The following is a 22,428-nucleotide window of genomic DNA, read 5'->3' as shown; positions in this document are numbered from 1 at the left end:
CTGTAAGAATAAAATCTATTAATCAACAGCTCTGATGCATTACAACAGATGTGATATATACATATATAATATGTTTATTCTAATGTGGATTATCTACTCAATGCAGAATAATTTCCCTGCTACTGTTCTCATTTCATTTCAGCTAATTCCCTATCATTTCATCCATATTTATATTTAATAAACATATGAGATTATTATTAATTTTCATTATTATTGCCACTGGAGGTATTAAGGATTTTAATTAACTGTTTAGAAAACCGTCTAGTGTGCTTTTTGCAGAACAGCACTTCACTAAAAGTTTTTGGGGATTTATAAGGACAAATTTGAGAACACACAAAAAAAACAAAATTTCTGGAGAAGAGGAACACAACTCATCAAAATATTGTATATCTGTAATCCCAAAAATCTACATACAGTAGCTTTAAGTGCAATGGATAGCAAATTGAACATGCTTATACATTTTTATTCTATAAAAGTCATAAATGGATTTAATAACTGTAAAATGTCATAATCCTCTATTCCTCTTCCTATTGTTCACAACTGGATTTACAGGCAGTGCTACTGTATATTTTGGTTAACACTGGGTTGCTGAAGTCTGGTGTGGAGATTAGTCAGGTGGAAGGAGAGTATGAAAGGTCTGCTCATATCAGTAACTGTGCCTCAGGACTAAAGCCAGGACATCTATGCTCACAGCCTTTTGACCAGAACCTCATTAATCACACTCCTACACATGACATAGAATAATTACCCTCGGAAAAAGACACATGCTGATACTCACGCACACACATGCAGTATATAACTCACTTTATGCACATGCCACGTAGAAGTTTGCATAAATAGGCAGACAAAAAAAAAAAAAAACGACAATGAAGCGTATTCTTAACAGGTGTACTTTGGTTTGCAGTTTGGGGACTCCTGAGCCGCACCACTGAGTATTCACCCCCACACACACACACCGGTATACAGTAGGTTTCAAGGGTAGATCCTGCCACACATAGTGGGGTGTGTTTTTTTTCGAGGTGTTGGGCAGGTCATGGATCCCTCCTGCCCGGGGAGGGAGTCAGTCTGTCTAGGCATGATGAAATCCTCCACCTGTCCTCATTCATCAAGTCCACTACACATATTAATTATCACAAACCTTCAGACTTACAGCAGAGGACACACAGACACACGCAGACCCTCCCACCTCCCTCTGTCCCATGGCCAGCTCCCCCCCGGCCGACGCCACTCCCTCACACCTACACTTCAGTTACAGCTCAGCGGTGGTGGTCAGATACTGATGCTGGTCAGCCAAGTGTTTTCAGAGGACACCCAGAGGTCACTTTCAGCTGGCAGGGTGTCCCAACCCAAATCTGACTGTGGATCTGCCAGAGTTGTATTTTTGTGTTTCTGTTTTACAGTTAGAAGAAAACCAGATGAAGCGTCTCTATTAGAAAACCGAGCCAGAGGGACAAGGACATTTAATGTGGTTTCTTGGCCATGAAATTTTTCATTATAGAGGAAATATGAGGGTGGAGAAAAGAGGACATTTTGACACAGAAGAAAAAGTAAAGTGTGTGATGGCATTAAAGATGGCTGAATTCCATTTATCTTCTGTGGTTTCAGGATCCTGATGTTGTTTATGTAACTCACTGTCAGGACTTACTGGGAATCTTGAAAACAACACATCATTAATGCCATTAGTACTTTCTCCTCAAAGGTCTTTAAATGTCTTAAAATGTCCATGGTAAAACATTTCTATTTGTTGACTTGCATAATGCATTCATTAAAACCGTGGGCAAGCTGCCAGCATGATGGGATGGAAATCTGGCTGCAACTATTAGCTATTTTCATTATGAAATGGAAGATTATAATTCAGGCATCTACAATCAAACAAATGTCAATGTGAAAAAAAGCAATCACACTGACATTACATAATTATCACCTGAATCTGCAGCTCCCCTCTACTTATTAACAAACTCTAAAAATCCACTCACACAGTCAACTCGCTGTTCAACATAGTTCATGTTTTTCTCACAAACAAAAAACTGCTGAAAGAGAATAGAGAGGAAGAGGAAAGATTACATTTTTAGCTGCCGAGAACACGCAAATAGATGTCACAGAATGATGAAATAATAGATTGAATAGAATAAATGATTCATTATTTGTGACAATAAATAAATAAATACCAATGTGGTTCCATAAAATTAAGCAACTGTTGGCAAAAGGTTTGCTGTGTTAACTGTCATGTTCCCACAGCTTAATGTGACACCTGTTATTGGAGAATTAAATTATCTGCTCATTTCACAATTACCTTTCCAGTTTTAGATGATTTGAGATTATAAAATACATGAAAATTAAAAAAAAAAAAAGCTTTCCAACATAATTACAAAAAGAACACAAGTACTTTAAATTGTGTACTGTCTGAGCTACAATGTAAAACCAGATAAGTATGGCAAAGATACAGCATATAATTTGTCATATTTGCCAATCCACCCAATAGATTAAAATGTTCCATCACTGGGTGGAAGTATTCCAAAGCAGATATAAATAACCACAAGCCATAAAATCATAGCAAACTTGGTTGTCAGTGTTTTGTGTGTGAAACTGTTTTTCTGACGGATGAAGCTTAAACACAAAATGGACTTGAAGTCACTGATTTGGTTCCTTTGTGGTGCTCAGTGTTGGTCTGCAAACATCTAACATCTAACTTGCCGTGTCTAAGTTGCCAGGGTTTGGCAGCAGGAGGAAAAGCAGAATAAACTTACAACACACAATATGTGAGTGTGTTTACTGTCAGAGAGCTGGGAACGCGGCTCCTCAGCCTGCAGTCTGTGCACCGGTCAAAGTTTGTTCATTCTGTTGTACAAGGCTGAACGTATACACAAGGCAGTCCACTGATACCACCCCATCTCCTGATACCCATAAAGCCTTGTGTTGTGGGGTCATTCCCTGTAATTGGTTTGTATTATTTGTTACTGCTTCGGACCACAACCTGCACCTCCAGCCATTTCACTGCTCCTCTTGGTGGCACCTGTGTCCGAGTGACATCATTTTTTAACTCGCGTGAGCAAACTGAATCTTTCAACACAGTGAATTCAGACTTTCGGTCATTGTTTCTCCGTGTGGCAGTTGTCAATCACACTCCCACGGCGATGTGAGGATTCCTCCTGAGCCTGTTCTTAATTGGGAGGAGATCATTAGTTTGGATACGGACTTCTAATCTTTTTTTAAGCATTTTATAATAAGACAGAGACCAGCTTGTTTCCATTGAGAGCCTGTCTGAAGCACACAAGATTAAAGTCCTCTAAATGACCGCCTTTAGTCCTTAGCTGAGATGTCTCCACTTAAAGCAGACATCAGTCCTCATCGCTGCCCTGCTTCTCTGACACCAGTCACACCAGCCTCTCTCCAAAACCGCCGGCCAATTAGAGGGGAACACGGGAAAAGATGAAAGCACCGTCGCCTCGCCTTCATCCTCGTCCCACGAATCCAACCCATTAACGGTCGATGAGAGCGGACAAAAAGGAGGAGACACCCCTCCTCTCCTGTCCGAGGCGAACGCTCAGCTTTGTGTGAAGGCGGCGACAGGACACACACACACCAGGACAGTTAATTGATCTTCATTACGTTAATTACGGCTGTGATGTGGAGCGAGGAATGAAGAACGGGTCACACTGTAGAGCCGCTCTCTCTGAATGTACCACGTTAAGCTGTCTGCTGACCTTGAAACTAGCCCGGGAATTGATGGCACAGCTTAAGTGAGCAAGTGTGTGTGTGTGCATAAATACTTTGGGCTTTTTTTTTTTTACTGCACTTTTAAAATCTTCACTTCTTACAAGCTTACAGTATAGTTATCTGCTGTAATCTCTTGTTGTTCTCACATTTCCTCCTAATTCCTCTACTCTCAATAGAATCCACAGCTGAATATACTTCCTTACTTCATCAAACTCCTAAAAGCACATGCAACGTTGCATTGTGTGTTAATATCAAAATTATGTAAATTTGTGTCTGCTAGTCTGCGTTATATTTACTTATCCTGTTTTTTTTTTGTTTTTTTTTTAAAGTATATTTTTTGGGCTTTTATGCCTTTATAGATAGTACAGTTGAGACAGACAGGAAATGGGGAGGCAGAGAGAGGGGGGATGACACGCAGCAAATGGCGCCCGACGGGGGACTCGAACCGGGGCCGACCGCAGCGAGGACTGTGCCTCTATACATGGGGCGCCCGCTCTAACCACTACGCCACGCGACGCCCCTTATCCTGTTTTAATATATTATTTTTAATATACTTCTTTACCTTAATCTAATTATACATGGGTAGGTATGTGTATACATGAATGTGTAGGATGATGTATAGATGTATGTGTGTCTTTTTTTTTTTTTTATCTAGTTAAAGCAGAAGTAAGCGATATTTTTGTGTTAATATAAGTCTTAAATAGTTATATCTTCCGACAGCAATCACTTACATAGAGTGTTTGGACCGAAACACGGGTCTGTCAGTCCCTCTGCTCTGCTCTGAGCCGAAGAGAAAACATTTATCGTATCCTACAGTTTTTATCCAATGAGGAGAGAGGCATGCAGGGCTGTGTGTGCAGCCAAGGCATGCGTGTGAATGTGGTGACGTAGGGACGAGGACTGTTATGGTGCGTTCAGGGCAGCCCGTAACTCGTATTTCTCCGACCTGTGAAGTCGTACCAGTTCGATCTGGTACGACTTCACGGGTCGGAAGATACGAGTGGCCGTTATAGTGACTTTCACCGGTAAAACAGGTCGGAAAAACACTAGTGGGTTGCCTGGAACGCTACAAAGTCGTAAGTTGTGACTTGAAGCTGTAATTTACGGTTTCAAAAGCCTGCCTGGAACGCAGCATTAGCCAAAACGACCGGACCACTTACTTCTGCTTTAATCATTTTATTTATTTATTTATTTTATCCATTTCTACTCTTATTATTTAATTCTTATTTTAATTCCCTCCTCCTTCTCTCCCCTTTTAATTTATCTGTTCATTTTATTATTTATTTACTTATTCTCATAGTAACTCATTCTACTGTACAGTCTATCGCACATTTTCAAAGTCATATGTCAGGAAATGTTTTGTAAAATGTTTAAAATGTTTAAATAAAAAGTTCTAAAAAAAAAAAAAAAAGACTGCATTGTGTGTGTGCGTGTGTGTGTGTGTGATATCCTCCTGCCCACTCCAGTGCACGGATGGCTGCTCTGTCAGCAAGCCTGGCTCTGTCCTTGCATTTGAATAAACACCATCTGAGTTGGCTGCTTGTGTATAATATCTGTCAGGATGCTGCCACCCAGTGATCCCGGGGACTCTGACCTCTGTCCCCTGGGAGCCACTGACGGGACATCAGCGTGACAGGGTGTCTCCCCTGTCGATCCATGCAATGATATGCCTTACACCCTTGTACCGCTCCGCTCGCAACTCAAACGGCTTGCTGCTCTGCCCCTATGCATTGGAAATTAGACGGGGCCGCCTTACAGGATGCAATGAATAGTCACAAGGATGGGATAAACACAATCTTTGGAGATGCCTGTCACAAAGATTGATGGTTCCCTGGAATTTCCGTTGTCGTCTTGCCAGTGCTATAAACTTTTCCCTGCTGAATTAATGAGTTCTTCAGCTGAGGAGTCGTGTCAATCTTTTTTAAGTTTACACTCAGGCACTTTCAGGGCTGTATCTCACTCCTCGCTGTCAGAGCCGTGAGGATAAAAGAAAGCTGATTCCGACTGATGTACAACATACAAATGACTCATGTGCAGATTTAACACAATAGCTGCACACGGCTCAAGTGATCAAAACATGTCAAACAAACTTGAGTTTGTTAGGTCTGTATTTAGTTATATCTTAATTATTTTCCTTATTCGTCAGCCTTCTGACTTGTTCCTCTCACCATGGAAACCGTTAAAATCCCTGCCAGCTGTCAACTTTTCTCTGAGCTAATCACACCTGGTGTCACAACTGATGATAAGAAAATTACTTCACTGCATGACTAAAAATACATATTAATCATTATGTCTATACAACGGCAGAAAAAAAATCACAAAAGGTTTACAAAAGATATGAAACAAAGCGTCACAAGTACAGTATGAAAGTGGATCTTTGTTGAATAAATGATTGATTAATTGAAAATGATTTCAGCTCCTAATGTTCTGTCAACAGACTAATAGAAAAATAAGCTCAAACCATAGTGAAAAGAAAATAACCAAAACCAACAGAACATCTCTAAACCAAAACTGAACATCACTGAAAGACAAATAAACAACAAAGTGACTGTGTAAATATTGCCTCTCAAACAAAGCCGCTACTTTTTAATGTTTTATCGATCTAATTTGCCTCATTTTCTCAGTTCTTCTGATGTGGAGCAAACACAAACAGCAAAAAAAAAAAAAAAAAGTCTTGATTTAGTTTCTGAGTTTATGGTTTATTTGGTCTAAAAGCGTGTATTTCTGTTGTGGGAATAAAAGACAGTGGAGAGTGTGTCACTCCAGCTGATAAAGTGACTTTATATACAAAGACTTCTCATGGCCTCACTGATAAAAAAAAAACATCTTCAGTTGGCAAGATTTTAAAGGAGCTATTCATAAATTTAGCTGTTGAATCATAGCCAAAGTTAAACTGTCCAGTAACAAGTCTAGAAAAAAAAAACATTGCTAACTCAGTTTTAAACTTAAACTTCCATTCCCTTTTGTTTTGTTACTTTTCCTTCCTTCCATTTCCTGTTTATCATGCTAACCAGTCACTCATCTCATCAGTTTCCGATAACAAGTTGTGTCAGTTCTTCCCTCTGCTTAAGTATAGCCTCTTATTTTGCAAACACAAGGATGACCAAGGTTCTTGGCATGACTGGTGAGTAAACAGCTGTTCATGCTAACTTTGGCTGTATACCAAGTGCAACGCCTGTATACAGTAGAGCCCATTTACTTCACATACTATTTAAATGTTCTTACTTTCTGCTCTCTCTGTGAAAACTGTGAACTGCCATCTGTGTCGATTTTCACATGTGGAAAATAACTTAGTTACACTGATAAATATATCTCATGTGCCACGACCGGAGGCCTGACTCATAGGTTAACAGCCTGTGACACCTATTATCACGTCTGCATCAGACTTTTAAGTTCTGGAGGAAAACAAAGCTACGCCCTGTTTTATCACCCCTGAAGCTGATTCCAACAGAGAGGGAGTTTTTTTTAAAGCAAATCTAATTAGCTCCAGCGTTGTAGGCTAGCAAACAGTTAAATACTTAAATTGCAGTAAATTGCCACTGTAATGTAAATACATCTAGTTTCCTTCACCGTGTGCAGGTGAGATGTGGTTTATTTAATTTTGAAATGTGTAAATTAACTCCCCGATCCAATTAGTTTTACATTAACAAGCTTGTGTTTTGACATACTGTACAGAAACGTTAAGATGCACTTTGTTCACTTAACATGCTCTGATGTGGTCATATACACTCAGCATTGCCTGTGTGTGTGAATGTGAGTGTTAGATGGAGCATTGCACTGCATCTGGTCCGCTACACCCTGTCCACCTCCCACTAAGCACAGTGCTCTAATTAAAACGTTCTCATGCCAATATCAACTTTCTGCTCACTTAGAGCTGACACACACATATATATATATATACTGTATTGTGCAGAATAGATGATTTGTCCAAGTTTTCTCAGGCTGATGCCTTTCATTCAGATCCTTATCCCTGCGATAACCTTTGAGGGCTGATGCTTTGGCAGTAACTCACTCTGCAGATTCATAAACACGTACCCAGAGGAGATGTGGAAAGTCTCAGCAGATCGTAGGAACTGTGTAGAAAGCACTGACCTATGGCCCTTCACTGCTGGTGGATTTTGATTTACAGCCTAGTTCTATATGTTCATCTCTTTGTATTTATAGATGGTTGTATATTTTATGGTACATTTTCCACAATTTGACACCAGTTTGTTCTGTGATTCAAACTGGATGTATTTTGTGAGGTTGGTATAGGCAGGAAACTTAAAGCTACAGCTACACAATGACAGGGAGGATAGATACAGTAATCTGTTATGTTTACAGATTTTAAATAATTTCAAAGAGTCTGTTGCATGGCGGAAAAAACTAACTCTTTATAAACCACATATCGATCAACACAAGGGAACGTCTGCAACCAATCGCACAAGGAAAATGGAAATGAAGCGAGCAAAAAAAAAGCTGTGTGGAACTGTTTCAGTCAAAAGGATGGTGAGAATATTCGTAGATTATGCAGTGAAGTGTTGAAATAGAACTGTAGTACAATGTAAAACCATGTGAAACAAACACCCAAAGTCATTGGGTGATGACAAAAAACTTTTCCCTGCACGTTGGCAGAGAGAAGCTGTGATTCTCTGTGGTCTAAGGTCAGTTAACGAGTCAGCGTAAATATTGTTAATGAGCACCCCTAAAGCTGAACATTGATACACTGTACAATCTTTTTTTCCTGCACGCACGTCCGCACAAACATTAATCATCAGTTCCAACAAACTAAACAACAAAGTGGCTGAATCACAAAAATATTAGCAGGCAGTTGAAGCTTGGCTGCCAGCACTTGGTCTATCCGCCATGGCAGGAGGAGGAAACATCAACCTGGCAGGTATGTTTAATCTGCCTGGCCTCCATATTTTTTTGTTTCTCCATATTTTTATGTCCAAATGTCTCAGATCACTAGTGATATCGCTGATTTTCTTTTTCTGAGTAAAGCCTAGGATTATATTGTTGATGCCAATATGAAATCAATACTTGAATGAACTGGTCACATTTGCTTTCTGTGTTACATTGAATACTGCATTACAGAAATTCATATTTTGAAAAATCTGTCAACCATCAGTCAAAACAAATGAGAGTGGGTCAGTTAACATATTGGCTGCTCATATGCCTAGAGAGTAAAATGAGGTTTGTTGCCTCAGCAGCAGGTCATTTAAAATGAATATGTGAGTGTCATTAAAACATACAGAGCACTGGCATTAAAACAGCTTTTGCAGCATCCTGGGCTTTGAAAATAAAAACTGATAAATATTTTATTGGGTTGATGTGACAGTTGTGTGATGCAAGGCGCTAATCTTAATATATACACACACACACACACACACATATTTTTTTTCTTTTTTTGTAGCATTAATTTATATATTTAATTTCTCATTCCATTACCATATTTATTTAATTAGTATGAATATTTATTAATTTATCTGAATAAAAAGAATCTCCATATGTTGGAACATAAAGTGAAGCCCACAGTCAGTGACAGTGGTATGTTATCAACAGGTCCACTCTCTCTGTGTCTAGATAAAGCTGCCACTGTGAATGAAATGTGTCTCACCCTAGCAGCACCTCTCTTCTTCTTCAGACCGCTGCTGCATAACCTTCATCATATTCTGCATTGTGATTAAATGTCAGATGCTTAACAAGGTTTGTGGTGTTGCCACAGTACCTCACGGTCCTCCCACACACACATGGCAGCGCTGCAGCTCCCTGAACGGAAAAAGTTCCACACCCGACATTTACGGTCAGTTATCATCAGTGTCAACGGCGTTCAGCGGGTTATGCTTTTATAGAGCTGTATAGGTTGTACTGTATACTGTATGACTAAAACAGGCAGAAAGAGAAGTAGTTCCTGTCAGCTGGATCTTATTTACAGATCGTATATCTACGGATCTTATTTGTAGATATACAGCTTTCTACTGTGTCCCTGCTAATGATAAAACACGCATTTAACTCAAATCTCTGGGCTTAGATTTTGATCTCCTACCATGTGAATCATAGAGACATTCAGGATCAGAAGTGTTGCTGTTTGTCTCCTATTTCCGCAAGGCCTGAAGTTCATGTTTTTGAAAAGGTTGTCAAGCTGGAAGTCATATAACTTCATCTCTCTCAGAACTGATACTGTGGTTCACCTTTAGTCTGGCGAACTGGATGTAGGCTGCAGGTATAATCCTGTTACAGGCTGTGTTTCTCATACAGCTTTCTCCTCTCTGCTTTTTCTTTCCTTTGGAAACGACAACATTTGAGTTAGCTACCAACACGGTGCAACAGTAAGCTTTGACAAAGATTTAGATGGCGTTTTCTTTTGCATGTAATTGGCCAATTTAATGACAGTGCCTGCCTTCCAATGGGCAGACAAACACACATTTACAGCAGAGCCATTTCTGCATCAGGGCATTTCAAGAACACTTAAGCTGGGGGCACACTATGCCATTTTCACAGTCGTTGCCAATTTAGAAAAGACTTAAAAAGAGTACACACTAACCGACTGGCTTCAGCAGATTGTTATGACGACTGGGGATCACACACTTAATGACTGCGCCAGATGAGGGATCACAGACTACACGATTTGTCAAACCAACTGAAACCACCTGAACGCACCCTCTTGCGGTTTTTTCTTTGCATCGGAGTTGCATACTTCCTGTCGGGGTTTATTTCTCCATAACAACCGACCAACTATACATTATCCCGCTTATTACACGGTTTACGAGTAAAATTATTAATTTCAAAGCATAATGTTGATCAAAATACGACTATTTAATTGCATCATTTAGCGAATCTGCATGTGCGGTCACGTCCGCTGTTTTGCTGAGTCTCCCGTCATGCATTTGAAGCCTTTGATAATCAATCAGTGGATCGATGGATTACCATACACATGTTACAATGTGTGTATTTTGTGTAGTCGTATCTGTCATAAACAAGAGATTACGGGTTACGGGGGGTGCAGGGTTTGTTTGTGTCGCGGAGTCGCGGTGCCACCGAGACGAGAGGAGAGCTGTAGAACACAGCGATGGACCAATCAGAGAGCAGCATCCAATAGAGCCCTGTAATAATTCAGAATAACAGGCAACTAGTGACAAATATAGGTAAATCAATCATGGGACAACAACTGCCATGGTCCTCAGCTCACTTCTTATGGAGGGAGCTCATGTCTTGTCAAAGGGAGACAACCGCCTCCTGATTCCCTCATACTTTGTGCCCTGATCTGACCTGCTGACAGGAAAACTCACAAGTTTGACCTTAAAAGTTCCCCCAATCTTTTTTCCAGTGTTTACCTTCCTGCCTCCAGCCAGACAGTCTGGCCTGGTCTATAATCAGGGGTGCACATAACTATTTCAGTGAGTTACTTATGTGCACCCCTGTCTATAATGATGTTTTTAGATTCACTTGGATTTTTTCTCTGAGTGAAAGCAAAACCAAACCAAGCAGAAAATGCGACAAATTCACAACTGAATCAAACCAGAGCAAACAAACTTTAGATACAGTACAAAGCCCCTAGACATCCAGCCTAATACTACAAATGACCTGAGCAGAGTGTTTGTGTGTACTGTAATAAAGGAAAGAAAAATATAATGTTCAGTACCTCAGCAAATAAATCTTTGCCCTTCTCATTCCTTTTGAATAAATTTGGTATTTGGCATTTTCGCCATAATCTCTTCTGCTGGCACTGGTGGCTGTAATAACTTTCAGTTTTGTAAATATGTTTTAAACAAACAACTCTGAACACATTTTCTGCTTAAATAAAAGTGTAAATTCTGCTTATTGTTCTGTTTTGTTTTAGGTTTTTTGACATGTGGATGGGCAGCGAGTTCAGAAGTGGATTCGGCCAAACAATGTTGTAGGAATCGGATACTTCATTGTATTACAATAGTTACGTCTAAGATTCAAGGTAGGTATTTTAAATGACATGCAATATTGTGTCATGTTCAACCCACACCACCGTCATAGATATCATACATACAGTAAAACATTTGCAGATTTTTTGGCATGTTCTTAGTAAACTAAAAGAAATCAGCTCTACTTGTTGTGTATCTCCTAAAGCACAGAGTACCTTGGTTTTGTCGTACAGGGCGTGGTTGTCCAGAAGCATCCGCCGCTCTAATCGAGCAAACCTCCTCAGGTCTCTCTCAAACTGCTGTGGGAGAAGAAGATCAATAGTCTGAAATCAAATACCTGTTTCATTTGTCTGTTTCTATGGCATTGAAAGGAAATAGTGAATGCCTTTTGTCTTCCTGGAGGACTCTTAGCTACGTATGCCATTAGCAAGAGGCTTTTTGGATATCAGACATTACAGATATGGTATTTTTATAATGGTATACAGTTCACCTGCATGACTTTGTATATTTTCAATATCTTTCACGGTGGTTCAGATGCATAAAGATATTTATGTCTCTTTAGAAACAGAGTGCAAATTGAAGCTCCCTTTGGAAAAATAAAGTCTTTCATAGAAAGTCTTTCATTAAATGATGTTGACACACAATAAATTATTAATCACAGTAAGCACACATATCTTGTACATTTTTTTCTGCTCATAAATTCCACCTGCAGCAACCTCACTCATTTCATTTAAACTCTGTAATCCGTCATACCCTGGAGCCGGTCCAGCCCAGAAGGGCATAGGCGTAACGATCCATAGGTGGTGACACCAAGTCCACGCGCACCGCCCTCCAGCCCCTGCTGTCTTCCTTGGCACTGTTAAGACCTCCCTCCACTTTGCTTCCCACCAGCCGCAGGATCAGGAAACACTTCGCAAAGTGATCCATGGCCTCAAATCTGTGGCTGGGAAGCTTGGACATATCAAAGGTGGCGGCCTGGTAGTCACAGTAGAGCAAAAGACCCTGGTAAAGAGACAGAAATAAAACTTTTTTATTAATTGTGTGGGTTTTTTACAGCATATATATGTAGCACTTTATTACACTGTACTATATTTGGTTTCGTTGTGTTCTCAACCCATCCTAGCACAACTCCATTAAGAAACCCTGTTTTGGTCTTGCATTGTTGCATCTTCATCCATTTTATCCATCATAAATAGTCCATCTCACCTAAATCTATTAAATTGCACTACACTTCTTGTTTCTGTTTTTGTTTTATAATAGTGTCATGTTAATTGTCTTTCTGTTTCTGTTGTGTTTGTTGTATGTGTTTTTTCCTGTTTTATGAATTATGTTGTTATGTCCTTTGTGTTCATTTTAATGGCTTTTAACACCTTGCCAGGAGGACTACAGTTGGAAACTAGCCGTTGGCTAACACTGGCACCTTTACATTTTATTATGTTCATTAATGTGCATTGTCCTCCTTAAATAAATAAATTAAAAAAATATATATATAGAACGCTTGATTCTAGTATATATATATATACAGTATATTGCCCATGAGACATTCTCCAAAAATAAAATAATGTTTGGAAAACGTAGATAATGAAGATAAAAAATCAAACTCAAAGTGATACAACTAAAATTATGAAAAGCCCCACATGTCCTGGAGTAAGACTTTAAGGAGGACAACAACTCAAAAACCCAGTTATCTTCATCCCAGACGTCAGAGCAGCCAAAAAAAGCCCAGTCTGAGATCAGAGCAAGTTGCAAGTGAAATTTGAAGTGTTGATCAGAATTTAAACTGATCAACAGTCTTTCATCAATTAGAAAAGTAGGTACTGATGCCGTACCTCAGCCATGTGGTCGAAAGCAGTGAGGATTTTCATCAGGCCCAAGTTATGTTTTGTCGGCATCACAGTAATTTAGACAAGAGGAGGATATAATGGCGTGCATGATGGTGTTCATCACTGAGTGGCAGGAACAATTTAGTTTTTAATTTGAAATCAAAAAACTCAATTACTGGAAGGTTTACACTTGGATCAAAAAGCACAATTATAGTGAACGAAAAAATAACTAGGTGACTTGATGTAATTTGTTAAAGCACCAACAGATTTGCCTTTTTCCAGGCAAACAAAACACTTTCTCTTTAGTCACAGATTAGCTGAAGTCTGGTCACATTCAGTCCCACACAGCTGTCCGAAAATGAAACAAACACCTTTCCAGTGTTTAATGTGAGGTCGTGTTGATCCATAAGAACAAACATGAAAAACCAAAAACCATCTCTGTATAGTTGTACATCTTCTCCAGCTCCAGTAACAATCATATGGTTCACCGACCTGTCAAAAAACTCAATCTGTTTTTGAGTAACTAAATAAAAATACAGCATATTTCAGGTAAACAGTCAAAGAAATCAAATCCTGGTCCAGGTTGCTTGATGAATATTTTGTGACATCACAAAGTTACAGAAGTCCTGACAGCTGCTTTGAAGACCCAGTTTCTGGATAAATTGTATGCTGTGTGCACTTGTCTGTGGACTAAAACTTTCACAGCTATAACTATAGAACCTATAGAACCTAGTCTGCTTTATAATGAAAAAAAAGTGGAAACCTCCCTTCATGCAATAAGGGCCTGTTCATGCGCCGTATGCATATGCTGTCAGTACAGTAATGCTTGTCCTTCTGGTAGAGATTACTGCTGACCTACAGTCACGCCTTTAGGTACAGCAATTCATGTACAGCCATATACTAAATAGCCCTTAATTTGAAATATAACAAAAACTAGTGGATCACCTGGAGCTGAATGCTGTACTTTAACCACAACAGCCCTATCACACGTCTAGCGCTGTTTATTGATTCATTATAAGATCATTCAAAATCCCAACACACAGTTTCAGTGCTGTGGTGCTGCTGCCAGGAGCCTGCCTGCAATTTTTACAAAATGTTATTGCTTTCCATGAGCACTGTGGCCTTCTTTAAATTCAGACGCTTCTTGATGGTAGCGATAAAAGGCAGCTTAGATACAGGCCTGGAGCTATTGAAAATGGTTGAGTCAAGGTTATGTTTCTTTAAATGAGGTTGAATATTTGTGAACTTAAAACAGTGAGTGGTGGAATGAAGTGAATTTCGAGGAGAAAAATGTCTGGTGGACAAGTGGATGGTATGACTCAGGGGCCTTTTTTGTCATGTGAATGCATGACTCTCAAGCATCCTCACAGTCTGGCTCTAAGAGGTTATCTGTCTGTGTGAACTATATAATACTTTGACCGAAATATTTCTGCTTTGCCATGAGGTTTTGTACATGTATTCACGGTTAAGGCACAATGAAGTTCTTGACGAACATCAACATTTTTATCACACCATGCCAACACAAAATTCAAATTTGTGGTTTTGAGAGATAGATGCTACTCAAGATAAATTGATTATAGCTGTTTCGATCATTACTTCTTGTACTGTATAAGACAATACATGGTGGAAATGGTAAAAAAAAAAAAAAATACACCATTACATCAGCATATCAGCATGTTAGCATGCTGATGTTAGAATCTACCTTTGTTCTAAATTCTGTAGTAGGCCATACGTTATCCCAATAGCTTAACATGGCAAAGATGGTCAGTGTCATGCCTGAACGCGTTCAATGCACCGTTCATGAACTTGTTCATATTTTTTGGCAAGCGTAAACAGAACGTATTGTATTTCCGCTTAATGAACGTTATTGTGAACGCGTTCATTCTGGTGTTTGTGAACGGCGCTCTCTCACAGTATTGTTCAGTGTGTGCCAGATTTTCATAGAGTCTTCCAGGCGAAAACCAGCTAAAACACACTGTAAACAGACACAAGCCACCACATGTGGCATGTGCTGCATGTGTTAAAGCAACATTGTGGAAATGCCAGTATTCTGAGAGCTGTTCCCTCAAAGCTCATGTAAACCCTGGCTGGATAAGGATTTAAAATTGGATACGAAGATGAAATCTGACACACAGCCTCGTTTCAGTGTAAAAACTGATAAAATATTGCTGTCTGTGGTTCTATATGGGCTGTGGCAATCATTTTGAAAAAGAATAGCTTGCAGCAACTTATTGAAAAAAAAAACTGTTCATTTTTAGAATCGTGAACTTAGTTCAAAATTTTGAATTATGAACTATGAACTGAACATGGTCTACTCAACTTTGAACTAGTTCATGTAGAAAGCAAACTTTCCCAACACTGAAGATGGTAAACATTACATCTGCTAAACATCACCATGCATGTACAGTAAGCATGCTGACATTACCTAACCTAAAACAATGTTTCCCTGAGCACAACATGACAGTGCTACCAGCAGGACAAAACTCAGCCTATATTGGCCCCACAACATTAACCTCCTCAAACTATAACGTGTCCCTTTCATAGTTTGATTAATTGATCATTTTTGATGAAGAACATGAAATTGTATGCATCTAATTCTAACATAAACAGGTGGCACCAATGGAAGAACATTAACTTAAATAAGTCACTGTGTGATTAACCTATTACAGTAATTACATTTCAAGTGTCTTAATGCAACTAAAAGAATATTTTTCAGTATTTTTGGCCAAGTTAAAAGAAACACTTTCTGCTTTAAGTGACTGCTTACTGTCTTCAAAATCCACAAGTCATCTGTTTCATACATGTGATGTATTGTGCTTAGAAAAATCAACACTGACAACATATATTACATAGGCTGCTTCTATGTGAGACCTGTAAAACTATGTATTTTCACATTTTAAAAACCAGAGAGCCATCTTTTAGATGCTGCAGCAAATACATCGTAAAATAATTTGTGTGTGAAATCTGCTTGACATCAAATCAGGGGCAAATCAACTTGAATGGATAAATTCAGTGTTTTAAAAATGTGACTTTTGTCATGACCAGCAATCCAAGGTTGCCAGTGAAAGGACTCTGTGACTACTGTGTGGACATCTGCTGAGGCTTGTATCCAGACTGATTTGAGCCTGGAGTGGTGAAAAAAGGGGGACTGTTGAGTATAAGATCCAATAGAGAGATGAGCCTCCAGTCAGCCATAGTAGCAGCCTGAAGACCATTCCCTGGTAAATGGTTCCACTCCTTAGATAATGGAAATCTCTGCCAAGTAAGTCATCAGTGTGTTGAAGGAGAGAGGGTCACTGATGAGAAACAAAGTGTGAGTGTAGAGAAAAGTGAAAAGGAGTGAGTGCAAGAGAGTTAGAGAATAAAGCGTTCAACCTGTAAGAGAAAGTAAGAGATCGGTGGATGAGTAGATAGTGGGAAAGGCAGAAAAGGAGAATGAGGAAAACGACAGAGTCTGAGAATTGATTTCTTCCAGGCCTTGCCCTGGCTGATGATGCTTCTCCCTGGATGCAGGAGTGTTAAGGTGATTAAGATTACAAATTGTCAATTTAATTCCAGAGCCCGGTGTAATCATTGGGTTACTACTCTCTTCCCACTGGCCATAAATCTGCCACATTCCCCTTAAAGAGCAATAATTGGGGAAGGGACTGCAGTGAGCAGCCACTCTGTCTGTCCAGCCTGTGACTTAGGTTAATCGCAAAACATTAAATACCATGTCAGCATAGCCGCTACTGAACAGTCCCTGCCCGACTGTCGAACTGCACGGGTTATCAGACGAGGACAGCGTTTTTGTAGATGGCACTGAGGAACGGAGGTCGTGAGAAATCCAAGGTGGCGATGGAGAAAACCTTGAGTGACACACAGAGGGAGCAGGTTTTAAAGAAATGGCCAGCTCCCTCCTCCAATCATCCTCAGGGGTGGACGCCTTTGTCATGCAATTTCAGGCAAAAAAAAAAGAGTTCTTGATGCCACCCGTCTTCTGCTCCCTTAGCTATTACAGATAACCATTCACCTTCCAATAATAGGCAGGCAGAGGGATTCCTAAATTTCCCTTTACATTCTGTAACAGCTTAGCTAAAGGCAGCGGCAGCTCCTCACTTAGATAATGAGGCCAGAACGATGCCATAAAACACTTAAATACTGACTAATCTGAAATTAAAGTCCCCTGGAGCCACACTTCAGACAAGTTGTGGGAGAAGGTCTGCAACCCATCTCATGCATCGGGCCGCAAATGTAGGTCACTTCATATTCCTGTATTCCGGCAGATATTTCGGTCCCTCCTGGCGGTAGCTCCATTTCTCTCAGCTTTGAAACTTATTGATGCCTTCCGAGAGAAGTATTAATGTATTATGGCGACGGTTGCACAGACCATTAAGTACCTGAATATGGATGCCCATCATTCAATGCGTTTTTCGATCCGCACCGCCCACGCACGCACAGTACAGCTGCGCCGCTTTCTTTAGTCTCTCTTCTCCTCGTGTGTGACACACATACACTCGCAAATCCACCATAAAAACAGGATGTCATGAAGTTCCCCGTCTCAGCATCGCCGGGGGCTGTTTAGCCCAGTAGCGCTCTGTAATCATCTCCCACACAGCAGGTAATGTCAGCGAGCATCTGAGAGTAAGCTTATTCCACCAAAACTGTTTACAGAGGGAATTACAGAGGAGGACAGCGGGAAGATAATCTTTCCCCCAAAGCTTTGCCTCTGAGCACTGAAAGAAAAAAAAAAGAGTCAAGTGAACATGACTTTTGAAATTGTGATCTAAAAGCTGAGCTTTTTCTTTATTTGATTATTTACTCAGGGTCTTTTCTTCAGAGTGTGAAGAGTGGCCGCTGTGGCCAACGCAGCCACCTGCATCCAGAGGACGAGCATAAGGCGCTCAGATCTCATCGCGCATTCTCTTTGACTCGCAGAAAGAGACTTCAAAACCTGCCTTCAAGTCGCAGATTAGCGCGTGTTAGCCAGGACCGTTTGAACTGCGCTTTGACTTTGATTTGTAGCTTCGCTGGAATGAAAGAGACTGATTGCTGAAATTAAAGTGCAGCGGTTTGTGTGTCTGTCTGTTTGTGTGTCCTCTCAATGTCAGTCAAAGTAGCCTTTTACTGTTCAGATTTTATTAAGATCCCACAGTGACTAACTCCATATGACTGCGAAATAACCTCTGCTATATGGGCAGCTCCGCTTGAATTACTTATTCAGCCAAAAGGGAGAACTCTCCGGACTCCATCGCCTCGCATCGAATGCAGAACAATAAAGCCTGAGCTGAATACCATTGGAGCGGCGGCGATGCATATGCGCCTCGGCCTTCATAAAGCAGCACTTATACGGTGTTTAGAGACAGAGATGACAGATGGATGGAAGACGAAACACGGCCTCTCCCTCTCTCTCTCTCTGCGTTGCTATTACCGGGGCCAAGCTGAATCTCATCTGTCTGCCACAGAAGCTGGTGGCTGACCTTGGCTCTGCCCCCAAGTTATGCTTTCAGAATATCAGCAGGAGGAGGAGGGAGAGAGGAGAGAAAAAAAATGATGAACCCGTTTTTACAAGGACATTTTTAGATAGATGTATTTTTAACTCCCTGTAGGCTGATGGGGGATAGAGGGGGTGCTGAAAGGGTGCAGGGAGGGAGGGAGGGGTGATGCTGCCCGTGATATTAGGCCTGAGTGAAGACACGTGGGGCCCCTGGAGGCTTGATTGCAGATGACAAGGTTACACGACTTAGAGTCAACCCCTGCTACCTCCACTTAATCACTGTCTCTTGTGCCTCGGTCCCTGCAGGCCCATCCCCACTCCATCCCGCCTGCTCGGAAGAAAGCTTCCTCTTGTATCGCGCCCGTCCCTTCTTTAGGCTCCTAAAGCCTTTTTAACACCTGCCCCTACCCGCCTAATTCACTGTCTCACATCCATCCTGCCTCCTTATCCGCACATGTTCGCACACACACGCTCTCGCACCTTCACCTCGTTTCCCTCCACTTATGGCGGATCTAAGTGGCTGCAAAAAGGTGCGATAACATACAGTGAGTAGGAGGTAATTATCATCTGGATGGACCTCTGAAGGAGTGGGGAGCTATGTGGAGGTGTAGATGGAGGAGTGGTGGATGACAGAGGGATTTATTTTTAAACCCAGTGATGACAAAAAAGAAGCCAGCAGCTCGACGAGACAGCGTGGTCCTACTCTTCATCAAACACTTGTCTCTTTTCATGACCACCTCCAAACTAGGCATTTATCAGAGGGAGACCGTGTCGACTAAGAAAACTTCTCTTCCACTTCCTCCCACTTCATTGTTGTTGTATTTTTTTTCCCCACTAAATATCAGGTGTTGTACATTTCCTGTAAGTGATACGGTCCATTATGTGTTTTCATTTGGTTTTGGAGATGCAAAACGCTGTGTCATCAAGTTCCCTGGAAAATGAGCTGTCTGCATTATATTAAAGGGATAGTTCAACATTTTGGCAAATTGGCCCATTGCCATAATCCCTACAGTCATAGCAGTAGGTTTGTTACCTTTAATTGTCGGTGCAAGCTATTTTTAGAACGGCGGAGCAGAGCCGCGAGCTGCTCAGAGCTACGCTACGGAGGCTAATGGGATTTCTTGGTTTCCCTCATCAAACTCATCAAATACACAATCCAACAACTCCAAAACGCTCTCAAGGACAAGTTGTGACCTGCACATTCACCACGCAAATGCAGAGACTGCTTGCTGAAAAACTGCCCTCGACAGGAACGCGCATCAGAGGTTTTGCATGAATTTACCTCGAAAACAACGTAACATTCTGTTATTATCTCATAGCGTGCTGAATGTGCAGGTCACAACTTGTCCACCAGAGCATTTTGGAGTTGTTGGATTGTGTATTTAATGAGTTAGATGAGGGAAACCAACAAGTCCCATGAGCCTCCGTAGCGTAGCTCTGAGCAGCTCGTGGTTCGGCTGCACCGTTCTAAACATAGCTAAATAAAGGTAACAAACCTACTGTATTACTATGACTATAGGGATTATGGCAATGGTCCAATTTGCCAAAATGTTGAACTATCCCCAACAATAGACGGTGGAGAGGTGCATTCTGATCACAATTGGACAGCTCTAAGTATACGGCGGTTCACACCTGGTGTTAACATTCATCTCTACATTAGTCTCAAGTGGCCGCTTGTGATCAGATCTCTCTACCCCGCTCTGTATGCAAATAAAAATGTAAACCTGAATGGGTGAGTGGGCTGAGGCGTTTGGACCTCACTGTAAATCATTTATGTTTGCAAAGACCAAATGTGTTGTTATTACCGACAGATCCATTGTCACAGTGTGTGTGTGTGTGTGTGTGTGTGTGGGGGTGAGAAAGAGAGAGATGGAGAGACAGAGAGGAGGAGGAGAGCGGGGAATGAGGGAGAAGAACGAATCAATGCACTGCACACCGCTCTACAATGAAATACAATCTTACGCGTATGAAATAGTGAAATACTCTGAGTTTATCGTGGGGAGTGGGACAAGACTGTGACAGATTGCGTGAATGAAAATGTTTCCTGGGTCACAGTGAAGGTCGGCCTACTCAACTGATGTCCTCTGCCACAGTCTAATTAGTCCTGCCGCCACTTCATAACGTACGGTGGCCCTGAGAGCTCATTGTACTGCAACTTAAGAAGACAACATTTGACAACACATAGCGCTTGTTTTTTTATTCCCGTTAGTAAGCTCTGAGGTTAAAAGAACTGAATAAGAAGTCACAGCAGGTTAATCACTTTTTTCTTTGAGATAGCAAGGGAGAGAAAGAGAGAGATAGAGGTAAGATGAAATAATTTACATCATGGGGAACATAACCGACCCTCACATACTCATGGATGCAGAAAATATTTATTGGCAAACATTTGCTCTTTGCAGACTGAATTGATTTATACCTGCATGTTTATTTGCATAAACAGCAGAGAAGCGAGATCCTATTAAGTGGTCACTCGAGACACATGTGGACGCGCATCTTAATGACAGATTTGAAGTGACATCCTTAGATGCATGTTAATGGAAGCGCCATAATAAATGGAAGGTTTTTGGAGATACACAGTTTTCACATGACACTGCTGCACGCAGCAAAACTGAGTTGTGGGACACTAATTATTAACCATGTAGCTCCAACCTCTCTGGTGCAGCCACAGTACACAAGACAGCCTCGATCCACTGTTTCTCTCCCCAGTCAAAGACAGTACAAAGCCTGAGCAGTCTGACTTAGCCAAACTGATTGGTAATGTAGCCGATGTCTCTTGTGTAAAACAGCCAGCGAAAATATTCAGGAATAAATGTTGAGTTTTTAACTCAAAAAACTCTATGCACAGTGATTCGTGTCTGTAAATCTGTATCTGTAATTTACAACTTGTGCATCACCACTTGTACCTCAGTCTAACATTTTCTAATGGAAACATATTTGAGTCTGGGTGCCAGAAAATCCAAAAATGCACTGAGACTGAGCTCTTTCCAGATGAATAAATAATGATACATCAGCTGTAAATTTAAGGAACAGACACAGATTAAGATTTATGGAGGAAAATCACTGTGTCAGCTCATCTAAATTCACATAGTTTTCTTTAAGAGTGTCTTGACACCGCAGCCCTTAACCTGCAACAAACTGACCTCTGACTGTCTGTGTCTGGACATCCCTCCTACACAGCTGAGCAGGAGAACAGTTGCCTAAAGAAACAATATTGTTTTAAAAAGGGCAGTCGTTTTTAAGAGAGACGCCTGATTTGGCTTCTCCAGTCTGCTGAAGCCTCACTTTAACTTCGGGTGAACTTTACGATGCATTTTCATTATATTAAGTGCGGTGGATTTTGTCCCTAAAGTGTTTTAGCCCATTCTAATGTACTGTGAAAAGACGTGAACAGACAGAGCAGACATTTTCATTTATTAAACACAGGTGGAGCCGATCCCACAATTATTTCTTGCTTTTGAACCATTTCTGACTGGAGCCTTTGCTTATGTTGTTATTTCCACTGGTTCTCAATGTTACAAAACAAAAAGTCAGATTG

General features: G+C 40.8%; 1 protein-coding gene across 2 annotated transcripts in view; it reads right to left on the bottom strand.

Annotated features, from left to right (window-relative positions):
* Positions 1-22,428, bottom strand: part of dntt (deoxynucleotidyltransferase, terminal) — a 99,580-nt gene that overhangs the window by 33,758 nt on the left and 43,394 nt on the right. Inside the window, exons 9-10 of one of the 2 annotated variants that reach the window (XM_085800545.1) lie at positions 12,348-12,596; positions 11,810-11,890 (exon numbers count right to left, since the gene is read on the bottom strand). In XM_085800545.1, the coding sequence (XP_085656671.1) occupies positions 11,810-11,890; positions 12,348-12,596 (330 nt within the window). Of the gene's footprint in view, positions 1-11,809; positions 11,894-12,347; positions 12,597-22,428 lie in introns of both variants that reach the window. The other variant, XM_085800544.1, reaches the window with a different exon arrangement.

The sequence above is a fragment of the Trachurus japonicus genome, chromosome 15 (genome assembly GCF_045865225.1).
Source record: "Trachurus japonicus isolate A0001 chromosome 15, Traja_1.0".
Taxonomy (NCBI): Eukaryota; Metazoa; Chordata; class Actinopteri; order Carangiformes; family Carangidae; genus Trachurus; species Trachurus japonicus.
This window is presented reverse-complemented; position numbering and strand designations above follow the sequence as displayed.